Consider the following 15,000-nt stretch of genomic DNA (forward strand, 5'->3'; position numbering starts at 1 on the left):
AAATAAATAAATAAAATGTTAAAATTGATAATCAGTCTTCAAAACGGAATGAAAAGATAACCGTATAAACAAGGAACAAAGTAAAAACATACAGAAACCACTGATAAACAGATAACAAATGGGACAAAAACGTTAAATAAATAAAACCGAAAAGAGAGGAAAAAAAAAAATTCTACCAAATTAACTCTCCCGCTTTCCCCAATAGAAATGAGATCAAACGAATCGGTAGCATTAAACCCCTAAAAGGGGAAAAGGAAATGTCATTGTCCAAACACAATCGAAATAAATCCCCGGGGGAATCGTTCGGTAAACAATGACCTCACTAATCCATAATTTAATGACAATAATAAAAATTCATTATCCGGACATGAGGGGTAGTACTAGAACCGTTTTCACAAACCGGACCCGTCACACAAAAGGGCTTCCGTTGTAAGTAATACTGGGATTCTGCAAGGAGAGAGAGAGAGAGAGAGAGAGAGAGAGAGAGAGAGAGAGAGAGGAGAGAGAGAGAATTCCTTGAAAATCGGTTTATGAAATTGTCTGTACATGAACCGAGAGAGAGAGAGAGAGAGAGAGAGAGAGAGAGAGAGAGAGACAAGCATTTTTTTTCCACTGGTACTTTTTCAATGTAAGGATGGAGAGGAAATATTCGAAAATTACAAATATACGTGCGCACATCTCTGTCTTTGATTGATGTGCGCGCGCGCATGCATTCAATCTCTCCTGTCATTCTCAGTCTTAAGTTCCCTACATGCTGTCTATATGCGATCGATCCTACAGAAATTTCAATTAAAAGCACCTTACCATTATTCCAGACAGGTGTTCACGAGTAGAAATGAAAGCCAGGCAGTTAACACAATGCAGGCTGGCATAGAATTTGCATCGCATTCACATGTGCGAATCCCTCATGCAACCCCCCCATACGCATGAGAGAATACTTCACGTATATTTTGTTACTTTTAATATGTTATCATTTGGATCAGGTTAACATTCTAAGATCGTGTGGGTTTCAAGGTCAGGAACCAACTAAACCCCGAATAATTTAGGTATTATTATTATTATTATTATTATTATTATTATTATTATTATTATTATTATTATTATTATTTAGGTAGAAGACCCTCTTTCATGCATGTTCTATTGAAGGAGATTGCTGCTTCAGCTGCATTGATTTTATAGAAATTCTTTTCTATTCTTCTTATTACGGCTTTTTCGATGTAATTATTATTGTTATTTCTTGGAAGAAGACCCTCTTTTAAACATACTTTGTTAAAAAGAATGGCTGTGTTTAATTTGCTAAACACAGTTATTCTTTATAACAGATTATCACTATTATTATTATTATTATTATTATTATTATTATTATTATTATCCTTGTTGTCTTTATTACCTCCGCCAACGTAGCTGGGACGAGTTAATTCTCCCGTGTCTGTGTTTATTAACAATACTTTATCTAGATATTGTCGCCATGGATACCGTTTTTTTTTTTAATCCTCATTTCTCGCAGGTCAATGACTAAAGCTCGGCAGGATAAGGTCAGTAACCTGAAGGGGAAAAAAAAAAAAAAAAAAAGAGAGAATTGGAAAACTAGTAAGTAGAAAGAGATAAAAGCTTAAGATGAAGATATATAACAGTGATCAGAACGAGGTAAACTGGGGCCTATGAGGTCATTCAGCCCCAAAAGGTAAATTGAGAGCAAGAGATTTAAAATTGTAATAACAGAAGGAAAAACTCAAAGCAGCTGTACTATGAAACAATTTTTAAGACGAGGGTGGGGAGTCAGATGCAAGGGAGAGAACATGAATGGACGTACATAATAATGAATAAAAGGGGGGGCAGCTAGGGGCCGAAGAAAAGCTGCAAAGAATCTTAAGTAATGCCTACAGTACTCCGGGTGAGGTGTACTGATGGCACTACTTCCTTATGCTCATTAGGTTATGGTTAAAGACCATTGGCATCATTTTTTTTTTTACTGAGTGGAGACTGCTCGTTGATTTTTCTTATAATTCAACCACCAATGTAACTTGACATTTTGCTAAAATTCTTCCAATATTTGCTCAAGGTGTTTAAAATCCAGTTAATGTGTACATGAAGAAGAATGGCATCTTAAAATCATCTTCTTGGGATAAGCGTTTTTTCAACTGGTTTTTATGACTGAATATTCTATAATTACCTCAATGAAGCATGCATGAACCCGGCACGGCCAGGCTTGCTGCGTCATTCAAAGTTGTTTTTTTCCCCACGAGGGAAAATGAATGAGTAATCCACTCGATCAGATTTCTTGCGTCATTGCAAAGCATTTTTCGTCCTGCCTGAAAATGAACGACAAATCGACGCGAACAGAGAATTTGCGTCATTGCAAGCATTTTTTTTCCGGCATTGTGGAAGAAAGGATACCAGGTATCGTGTCATGTGTTATTTATATTTTGTTTTTTTCCCCTTGATTTTTAGGTTCTGATAACGTCTAAAATTACCTTTCTAAAGGATCTGTTTCAATGACTAATATCGCAAGTTCTCGCACTTTGTTTGTTGTTGAGCAACAGAGATGAGTTTGCTTTTATCTAATATGTTGCGATGTCATGACATTTATATAATAAAATTAAAGGTAAAGATCCGGGACATTGTAACATGACAACTGCTTATCTCCAAGGGCTCTGAAGTAGAACTGATCTACAAAGAACTTGAACGTTACAATTATAGTAGCTCTCCCATATAATATTTTCCGCCGTGATTGTGTAAATAAAGCCATCGTCAATATTTTCATTAAAATCTTGTTTAAATAGAGATTAAACTTTGCTCAATGGACCTGTGATGCTGAGGAACTGTTATATGAAATAATTTAATGACCTAGAGAGAGAGAGAGAGAGAGAGAGAGAGAGAGAGAGAGAGAGAGAGAGAGAGATCGCCCTGTTTGTCTCTCTCCCAAAAGGTACACTGATAAATATACCCTTTATCTCTCCCACTAACGAGAGAGAGAGAGAGAGAGAGAGAGAGAGAGAGTGTGTGTGTGTGTGTGTAACGGTAATCGCTTTATAGCAAAGAATTACGAGTTAAAGGAAAGGAAAACGCATCTTCGAGAAGTTCTGCAGCACGGAGGCTTTCGCGCGTGTGTTGGAGGCGCCTGTTCTCATGATGGTTCTGGAATCGTCGGGCGTGTTGGGGAACGCAACAGGCGCCGAAGTGTCGTGAGAAACGCCGCGATTTCTGATGCAATACATCTTCGAGATTCTTCTAAATCGTTCACGTAATCTTGGGAGCCTGTGACACTCGCTGGTAGCCCCGTCCCCAGAATGCCGTATAAATACGACTGACTGACGAAGTAGGAGAAGGGAGAGATCATCAGTAAGAGTCACAGATCAGATCAGTAAGAGTCACAGACCAGATTATCAGTGAGAGCCCAGCAGCAGAGATCAGAGATCATCAGAGAGAGATAAGAGAAGAAGGAACAGACGAAGGAGAGAGGAAAAAGTGCTTGTGAGTTTAATCGGATTCTGGTCAAGTCGTCCGGGAGTGAACGACCGAGGCATTTCGACGTAGAGCAAGAAACGTTCTGCAAGAGGTTTTGAGAAGTTCCTGCCCTTCGAGTATCAAGAATAGACATTATTTTCTGCAATACGGAGTCAAGAAGACGTCTGCAATTGCAATTCTCCTCTTGTGAAGCCATCGCTTCGAGTCGCAAAACTGGCCGGCAAGTACTTTCATTACCCCACCTTTTCCCCAGTTCAAGAATTGTAAGATTGCCTTTTTTTGTTTTTTATGTAAATAGGACACCACCATTCTGCATTTATCTTTTTGTTAGTAAGCTTGTAAATAAACCTTTGTTGTGTTTGTGTATCTTTCTATATTCGTATTTTTTGTTTTTGCTTCATCATAATATCGAACTTGGAGCGGACCTCTCTCGGTTCGTAACAGAGAGAGAGAGAGAGAGAGAGAGAGAGAGAGAGAGAGAGAGAGAGAGAGAGACTTGAACTTGTAATCTCACAAACCACAACGGAAATTACTGAACCCTTTCTCGTCCTGTCACGGTCTCTCTCCCAACAGCTACATTGATACATTTACCCCTCTATCTCTCCCACTGACGAGAGAGAGAGAGAGAGAGAGAGAGAGAGAGAGAGAGAGAGAGAGAGAGAGAGAGAGACTTGAACTTGTAATCTCACAAACCACAACGAAAATACCTGACCCTTTCTCGCCCTGTTTCGGTCTCTCCCCCAACAGCTACACTGACGAGAGAGAGAGAATCTCAAGTCAACTTCTGACGGCTGGAATACACAAATCAATACCCAGGTCTTTGATCTTTTACCTACTTCACAGTTACCAGGGTTTCTCCAGCTGGCCATTGTCGGTGTACTAATTAAAATTTCTCTTCCGTCTCGCCTCTTTTGATGCCCGCCATCATCAGCTACTCTTCAAGCTGCCTTACCCTTTTTCCCCCCTTATATTATAAAAAGAATTGCCCCCTCCTCAAATTCATATTTTACCTAATTAATTACGCAACTTGTGGGAAATGCAAAACCCTTCCGACGAGTAAATATGAAAAGGTGACGGGAATACTGGAAGTTGATAAGAATTGAGTGTTTTTGGGGAAAGAGGGAAAATTCGTTAAATAATCAGGTGATTTTACACCCGCAAGGTAATTTAAAAAAGACGCCTCAAAAATACGTAAAATTAAAAAGTAAAATTAAATTACGTAATAAAGTCAAAATAAATGTGTGACTTTTATGTCTGAATGTTAATTAATAAAAAAAAGGATGCTGCGGAAGTCTAAAATAACTATAATGGGCGTAATGTCTGTCCGTCCGTCTGTCCATTCAATCACGGCCAAACGGATGGTCCGATGGGCATGAAACTTGGCAGGGTTATAGTGGGGACCCTATGATGGTTTATAATGGGTTTCCTCCTCCGAAGGGGGTGGGGGTGAGAAACGGAGCTGGTTCTGCCCGTGAAACGAGGCTGGTTATGCCCGTAGACATTATTACTTTGCGAATATTATTACATAATTATTTTACACATATGTTTTTGTTTTGTTTGTTTGTTTGCTAGTATATTGAGCTGGGCTTCTTTCACATTTCTCTATCGAACCAAAATTAAAGAATATTCACAATAATAACTAAATTCTTAATAATAGCCTCATTGGAATAACGTTCTATCAGGAATACTAGTCTTACTAATGACAGCCTTTTACAACCCAAGTTTATGAAATAATCATTCATATATTTTCTAGGAAGGCAGGATACCTGCTACCCTACATCGTACGTTCTCTAGTAACTCAAATATAACTATGAATATTTAAAGCCATTACACCTCCGGTATTTTACCTGCATTCAACTACTTATAAGTGCAAAAGCATCAATAAAAGTACATCAAGTATAAAGTTCTTGACGCATCGTAAACAATTTTGACATCCACTGACAGCCGACGCATCTACCATCTGGATAAGTCAATGACAAAAACAAAATCATTCAACAAATCGTTTCCGAAGTATAAAAAGGAATCAAATGAAATCGTCAATAGAGTTTACATCCGCTAAGTAGCGTGTATGTATATATATATATATATATATATATATATATATATATATATATATATATATATATGTATGTATGTATGTATGTTATATATATATATATATATATATATATATATATATATATATGTACATATATATATATATATATATATATATATATATATATATATATATATATATATATATATATATATGTATATATATATATATATATATATATATATATATGTACATTGATATATATATATAGTATATACTATATATATATATATATATATATATATATATATATATATATATAGAAAGAATACAATAGAGAATTGAGGCCGAAGGCCACCACTAGGACAAATGAGGTCATTGAGCGCTGAAAGGAAAATTGAGAGCAAATGATTGCAAAGGTGTAACAGGAGGAACCTCTTGCACTTGCACTATGAAATCATTGTTAGGGGAGGGGGGACAGTGAGATGAAGGGAAAGAATATAAACGGAGGTACAGTAAAAGGAATGAAAGGAGTTGCACTAGGGGCTGAAGGGACGCTGCAAAGAACCATAATTAATGCCTACAGAGCAGTGACAGCGTGTGTGTGTGTGTGTGTGTGTGTGTATGTATGTATGTATGTATGTATGTATGTATGGTATATATATATATATAATATATATATAATCATATACTATATATATATATATATATATATATACTATATATATATTATATATACATTATATACATATATATATATACTATATATCAATATATATATACTAATATATACATACACACACTTTCGTCAATAAAGACGCATTGTTATGCCTGATTTCGGAGAATACAAGATGCCGCGCCCGCTCGTTTCCAAGCTACAAACGAGTTCACAGACCGTTGATCGATAACGAGAGCACTGGACGAGGTTATTGAATTTTCCGTTGGGTTAAGTTATAGGCTGAACACTTAGGGGTTTCCTTGAAGTAACGAAAGTAACAACATTATTAAATTCAAGATAATGAGGGCTCTAAACTGACCGAGCCAAAATCTGTTTCCCCATTTCAGTCCATTATCATCGTCCGCTTATTTTTATTGATTAATTTATTATTATTCTTTATGTTATTATTATTATAAATTGTTATTTTATTATCATTATCCATCTCAAAAAGACAGTTTTATAAAGTAAACAATAAACTGACAAAGTTCATCAACAACAATTATTATTATTATGGTATTATTATCTTGGAAGGAGACCCTCTTTCAAAAGGATATGATTGAAAGACATAGTTCCAGCTCCATTCAACTAGTAGTCTATTATTATTATTATTATTATTATTATTATTATTATTATTATTATTATTATTATTATTATTATTATTATTATTATTATTATTATAATTAATAATAATAATAATAATAATAAATAATAATAATAATAATAGACTCTTTACATGTTGAATGGAGCTGCAACTATGTCTTTCAATCATATCCTTTTGAAAGAGAGTCTCCTTCCAAGATAATAATACAATAATAATAATAGTTGATGAACTTTGTAGTTTATACTTTTTGAGATAATAATAATAATAATAATAATAATAATAATAATAATAATAATAATATTATATTATTATTATTAATTTTTATTATTATTATCATTTATTCAAGCAACAAAGTTTTCTATGAACCAAGTAAAAAAAATCACCTACTTACTAAGCCCGTTTCCACGGAAGAAAAAAAGCCTTCTTCAAAAAGAGAAATGGGGTAAACTCAGAGCAACATATAAATGAACGAAGAAAAAACTTTATGCTTATGCAATAAGGAACCGACCCATAAATAATAAACACCGGGCAATGGATAAAGCTAACCAGCATCGCTTTCTATATCCTATATTCATAACTACTTTATGTCCGTAACATTTCAACATTTGTAATACTTTACCATTCGTGACACTCCAACCCTAATAGCACTTGAGTCATCAGTACCATTTCACCACTTTTATCTAGATATTCAAAACACTTCAAACTTCATAGCAATTCAATGTTCATAACATTTCAACATTCGTTACCAATTAATTTTCGTAAGACTTCAGCATTCACAGTAATCAAATTTCTACATAATTTCACCATCCATAACTTAATGTTAATAACCAATCAACATATATAACTTGATATTCATAACACTTCAACAATGATATCAATGTAATGTTCACCATTCATTGAAAATAAAACTACGTGCTTTTATTTCCGCCCACATTCATACAGTTTTTAACGTTAACATTTCAACATTCGCAACATTATTAAATTCATAGCATTTCAAAATTCTTATCGCTTCCATTGAGCACGTTACACAGTTTTACTGGTGGAGGTCTGATGACAGATAGACCTTTGGTATTATTAAAAGAAAAAAAAACTGACTTCACTAATGGTTGACAGAGGCGGAAATGAATCTTTGAGCTACGACTGGATAATACAAAAGCCTCACCCAATGACATATTCTCTCTCTCTCTCTCTCTCTCTCTCTCTCTCTCTCTCTCTCTCTCTCTCTCTCTCTCTCTCTCTCTCTCCGTTCCATGTTTGCCACTAGTATGGAAAAAGCAACCGTTGACATCGCTTCATATCATTAGATATACCACTTATCGTAAAATTCATCACTAAGGTAAAAAATGCTTTTATGCATAGTATGCAAACAAAGATATTCATGAAAGAACATTTCATTTATGAGAAACTGCTAGTGACTCCATTCATGGAACAAAACTTATGGTATCAATAGTAAATATATACAACCACCGAGAACATCTCTAGTGTTATTTAATACCATATGAAAAAGCTCTCACTCCTGATGAATGAATCATTTTATTTCGCAAATTTTAGAAATAAAGACCCGTGGAATTACACTTGAACTTCAAGAAACCCATTTTAGTCTCTGCAAATAATGATAACCCCACACTATAAAAACCACACAGTCAAATAGGATGTCTGCGATAGAAAAAAAAAATTAATAATAATAATCATCATCATCATCATTAATAGTGCTGCCACCTTCCCGTTACGCAGTCATCAAATCAAAAAAGTGCAGTGGAACTTGAACAGAAAGCTATTTTAACATATACGTAGAGAGAGAGAGAGAGAGAGAGAGAGAGAGAGAGAGAGAGAGAGAGAGAGTCTTTTCGACAGATATACGAGCACAAACGTCACAAAATAATTAATTCAAAATTACTTTCATAGCAGTGAAATACAATGTATCGTTGAAAACTCCTCATGTCTAAAACAACAAATACAAAAGGCACAGGCACCACGGAGGCCAGATTATCCATCAGCCCCTCAGAAACCATACATCTCGGGGGTAACCTTACAAGCTCAGCGTAACGGCAAGGCCTCAAGTTTCGCACTGAAGAAATAATATATATATATATTATATATATATATATATATATATATATATATATATATATATATATATAGTATAGTTATAGTATAGATAGATACATATATACATACACACACACATATATAATATATGTATTACAAGTATATTATATAATCTAATATATATATTATATATATATATATATATATATATATATATATATATATATATATATACTATATAATATATAAATATATTAAATAAAATATATTAAAATAAACTACAAATATATATCTATTTACATATTTTATATTTATATATCTAAATACACACAACTTATATAATAATATATATATATTTATATATATATAAGTAATATCTATAATATATAATATATATTATATTATATATATAATTATATATATAGTATACACACACACACCACACAACAAAACAATCAGATCACTGTGTACTTATGATTCCGAATCTATGTCTAGAACTGGGGAAGAAATAATAAAAATGTGAACGAATGTAAGTCAACTACATAATCAGCACAAATATATACATAGAATAACGAGGGACATAAGAAGTATTTTCGTGTATACATGACCCAAAGAAATGTCTTTGCTTTACCGCATATCAGTCGTTCAAATATCTTCATAAATGCAAGTCTATATCCCGAACAACGGAGAAATAATGATAATATGAACTAATGTAGTCAGCTACAAAATCAGCACGAGTACATCAAACGACAAAAATGTCTTAGTCTAACCGCACATCAGTCACTTCAGTATATCTGTAATTACCAGTCTATATAGCGAATTGCGGAGAAATGAAATAATATGAACTAATATACTCAAAAAGAAAACCTGCATCAACACTCGAGTAGTCTTTTCCTATGGCCGCAGAAAAAAAAATCCCAAGACATGGAACATAACATAAACACGAAAGAAAGAAAGAAAGAGAAGGGTTCCCTTCCATTCTCTCTTGATACAAAATACCTTTCCGCCCACCGCCGCCCCCCCAACCCCCAAACCCTCTTCCGCCATACCAGCTTCATTTCCTTCACCCACACCTGTCATATTTCCCCTTCAACTGTGGCACGGGGTGGGAGATAGTTATTATAACAAGAGAGAGAGAGAGAGAGAGAGAGGAAGGCGATGCCAAGACGGTGCCAGGCCACACCAGAGGCTGGGGTCGAAGGACATCCTGGGAGTCCATCAAAAGTTCGGCGTTATGGACAGCCGCGGGTTAAAATGCTCACGGAACCTCCCAATAATCGATGCAGGTGAGCGCACTGGAGAGTGACAGACAGACGGCAGCCTCTCCTCGATTGTTTATCTGTGCATGTGCGTGCGTGTGTGTGTGTGTGTTTGTTTGTTTCTGCGTTCCACTCGCGCACACACACACACACACAGTGAGAGAGAATTTAACAAAAAACCGTGTACAATTCCCACGCCATTTACACTTCTCCCAAAAATGACAAAACATTACTGACACTCTCTCTCACACACACACACACACACACACAGAGAGAGAGAGAGAGAGAGAGAGAGAGAAGAGAGAGAGAAAATTTACCAAAAAGCCTTTACAATTTCCATGCCACTGACACTTCTCCCCAAAATGACAAAACATTAACGACTCTCTCTAGGTAAGAATTAGAGACCCATTCATTCCTCACGGATGATCTTGATATTCATTTTTCTTGCACTACTTCATTTCCCTCCACCAAAAAGCTATTGGATTTTTTCGCTTTTTGACCGAACTTGCCCCAACCACAACAAATTTCAGTATTTTTTTCGCCAGATTTCATTTTTTTAAGTTCAATTTTACCTATTCTATTTTTTTAGTTCAATTTTGCCCATTTTCCTTCCCCATTCTGTGTGTGAGTGTTTTTTTTTTTTTAATAAAAGGGAAGGGTGCCGTCCAACTACCACCAACATTTATAAAATCAAATACAAATAAAAATACGTTTAATTGGAAAAGGCAGCCAAGGAAATTATTATAATATATTCCACTCGTCTGCCCACTCAACATATCGCCATGTAAACGCAGAATTAATGTAATTTGCCAGTACATTGTCATTTTATGGTTATAAACATTACCAACATATAATTTTTTTTTTTAAAGTCGTGTTAAGAAGAACACTTAAAAACATACATCGTGTTAAGAACATTTAAACAAAGATAGGAATTACATGAATCCGGAATAACAACGATAACAAGGACACATGTATGTGATAAACATGAATGAAAAAAATTAAATAAGAATAAACGGCATTAATTCAAGACTTTGCGAACACAGACACACAAACACATAAACTAATAAAACGTGGGAAATACATGAACCAGGAGGCTGGCGAAAGTCAAAAGCAAGGGTAACAAAGGTTTCGGAAATGCGTTATCCTTAAGCGGAATCCTGCCGAATTTCCGGGGCGAAATATCCTCAAAGGATATTTTACACATCCTTCGGATTAAGAGGCGGAAATGCGTTCAAAGCCTCTCTCATGAATGAATAAATGATTCGATTACATCCCACTTTTATCTCCTTCCCCTTAGGACGCTCGTCTAAGGCTTCCTCTTAAGAGGATACGCAAGGCCCTTCTTCCTGCCTTTTCATGGTTCTTATTTCCTTCGGGCCTGCGCTAAAAACATATACCCACTGATGCCTTTCCCGACGGTCTCTCTCTCTCTCTCTCTCTCTCTCTCTCTCTCTCTCTCTCTCTCTCTCTCTCTCTCTCTATATATATATATATACATATATATATAATATATATATATATATATATATATATATATATATATATATATATATAATGAACTCACAAAAAATATGGAACATGATGAATATATAAATAAAGACAAATTCCACGAAGGAAAGAGAAACGATAGAGTTCAGCAAGGCCCTTTCGACTTCTTGTACTTTACTTAGAAATCCATCGTTTTATATATTTATATATATATATATATATATATATATATATAATATATATATATATATATCTATATATCAAAACTAGCAAAATCAGTCATTTCGCGAATTGCCTGAAATTTCAGGCTGATAGCGAAATGCAATTACGGACATTTTTCGTCCCAGGGGCTGATATTGCACACGGAGAAAAAGTGACTCACCTACACTGTTTCGCCGTGTTGATTACTAGCCCTTGAGGAAGAATCGAAAGTCCCTTAAGTGCATCTGCTATATGCCTGAAATTTCAGGCAATTCGCGAAATGCCTGGCTTCCCTATCTGCCTGTAACATAAATAAATCACTAAGAGGAAAATGAGGACAGCAGCAGCATCGCGGAAGTAATTAGAGAGAGAGAGAGAGAGAGAGAGAGGAAAGTTCATTAGTCTGATCTACCATTCCAGAACAAGGCTGCAATTAGGGCATTCGGAATTACAAAGTGATAATTGAAACAGCCAGGTCGTTTATACTCTCCGGTTCCATTGCACAGCGCAAGAACTCGCACTGAAGTTCGCATGCAAAAGCGAGCCTCCTGCACGTAAGCAGAATATGATCTAATTTGTCACTGCATGAATTACGGCTGACTCGTGAGTTCGTAAGTTATCAATCGCGCACTCTGCTACAATCACAGAAAGCTAAACTAAAATAAATAAAAATGAGAATAATTTCAACGTTTTTGTTGTGAATAATTTCAACGTTTTTGTGTGTGTATATATATATATATATATATATATATATATATATATATATATATATATATATATACTATATATACACACATAACATACCATACATACATACTATACATACATATATATATATATATATATATATATATGATATATATATATATATATATATATATATATTATATCCTTCAAACCACGGTAGAAAGGAGAGTGAAACAGAGACTTTCCAACAAGAACTTTCGTAGTTTATTCTACATTTCAGATGTGAACTTGAAAATGTAGAATAAACTATGAAAGTGCTTGTTCAAAGTCCCTATTTCCTTTTCCTTTCTACCTTGGGTTTAAGGATATTCTTCAAGCACGTGTTCATTCGTGCTCTATTGAATAATATATATATAGTATATATATATATATATATATATATATATATATATATATATATAGAATATATATATTATATACTATATATATAGGCTGATATATACACCCACTTTCTAAATGTAAGAAAAAAAATACATTTAGTTAGTGTTAGTAAGAATATTTTTAATTTAAATTCCGCAGATCACCAAACTTAGGTAAAGGATCTTTCATAGACATAGGTAAAGATCTTCCATAGACAGACACCAACGAGTATGCCGGTGCCGCCGACACTGAAAAAAAAAAGATGCGTACTCTCATTTCGGTAAACGTAAATTATGTAAATTACTGCTTCCATTTTAGTATTTACTCCTAAACATTATAGATGACGCAAACAATTCTGCAGGTGTTAAATGCTTCATGAGTCATTGCCCAATCATATCTTCTACGTATATAAGAGAAAAAAAATTATATATAGTATATGTATATGTATATGTATGTATGTTGTATATATATATATATATATATTATATATATATATATATATATATATATTATATATATATATAGTTGGACAGATAGATAGATACAGATATACAATGCTTACCTTTACGTCGAGGTTGGCTTCCCGCATCCGTTGTATACATTCCTGAATTCCCTGTAATTGCCGGATATTTTCATCTGCAATAAAAAAAAGGAGTATAAGTAGAATGTTATTTTTCGAAAAAAATACAATAAAAAATATAATCTATAAGGTATATCACATTAAAAAACATGAAACTATAAAGGCCAAGAGGCATGTAATTACAAAGTAATTAATTTGTTATAGTCATTCAACCAAGTTAAAAATAAAATAAAATAAAATAAAATACAAAATAAAGAAATTCGTTGTAATTCATGGATTCAACAGCCGTATGTCAGAAAGGGATTTGCAAGCCATGTTAATATCGTGAGCGAAAAGTATTTGAAGTCATCGCTGTAACGCCAGCTGATAGTATGAAATCAATCAATTCAGTCGCTCGGTATTCCATTAAAGCAACATAAAAACCATCTTACAGTCATCGAGAACAGACTATTATCATTGACAAATGGCGTGTTGTACTGAACGACCATGACTGTTGTTAAAAACAGAAAATTCTGCATTAGTACATTTTCTCTTTGCGTTAGACAGTCTAATTATTTGTTTGTTTTTGTTTGTTTGTATGGTGTTTTTATGTAGCATGGAGCCAGTGGTTATTCAGCAACGGGACCAACGACTTTACGTGACTTCCGAACTACGTCGAGAGTGAACTTCTATCACCAGAAATACACTTCTCTGACCGCTCCTTGGAATGCCCGAGAATCACGGCCATCGAGGTGGCACACCAACACAATAACGACCACGCCACTGAGGCGCTGACAGTCTATTTATAAGAGTATAACGAGATCAGAGAAATATGAACGCTACCTTAAACAATCAGCAGGCTTGCGAATGATAATGGCAATACCGCTTAAATTTCAATAAAGCGGAACACTGCGTTAGACAGTCTATTTACAAGAGTATAACGAGATAAGAGAAATACGAACGTAGTACCTTAAATCAGGCCTACGAATGACAATGGCAAAGACGCGAAATTCCACGAAAGCTCATTGTAATAATAATTTGTCGGGCAACAGTGGGTAATAAAATGAGACTTTTCAATCAATACATGAAATACATAATGCAATCAGGAAGCTGAAAGTCATCAGATTGATTTTACTCAAATATACACCAAGTAAAAACGAAACTTCGACGACTGACTCAACAGAGCGACGCTAAAAGGCCCTTTTGCTGTGTGACTCGACGTTCGACGGAATATTTCTTCGACAATCAAAAGGCTGCAAAATGCATCTTGCGCCCTCTTCTTCTCCTCCGCCCGTTAGAAAAGTTGGACTCGCTGTTTGCACAAGCAAAAGCATTCAGTCAAGTGGAAAGTAGGTGGGTACACAGCCCACCTGCTTGCTTGCAGGCACTTTATCATTTTCTGAAATGTAGCAAACATTGCCTGGGCACGCGAAGGAGGAGGAGGAGGAGGAGGAGGCTGAGAGTCGGGAGATAAAATGGGTCGGGATGGGTCGTGGCTGCAGTGACGTCAAT

At 34.8% G+C, this 15,000-nt stretch overlaps 1 protein-coding gene across 7 annotated transcripts in view; it reads right to left on the reverse strand.

The window, feature by feature from the left end:
* The window catches only part of LOC135213543 (rho guanine nucleotide exchange factor 18-like), a 1,147,377-nt gene that overhangs the window by 555,388 nt on the left and 576,989 nt on the right, over positions 1–15,000 (reverse strand). For all 7 annotated transcript variants that reach the window (XM_064247496.1, XM_064247500.1, XM_064247499.1 and 4 more), the window contains one exon: positions 13,492–13,565. In XM_064247496.1, the coding sequence (XP_064103566.1) occupies positions 13,492–13,565 (74 nt within the window). The remainder of the gene's footprint in view (positions 1–13,491; positions 13,566–15,000) is intronic.

The sequence above is a fragment of the Macrobrachium nipponense genome, chromosome 43 (assembly GCF_015104395.2).
Source record: "Macrobrachium nipponense isolate FS-2020 chromosome 43, ASM1510439v2, whole genome shotgun sequence".
Lineage (NCBI taxonomy): Eukaryota > Metazoa > Arthropoda > Malacostraca > Decapoda > Palaemonidae > Macrobrachium > Macrobrachium nipponense.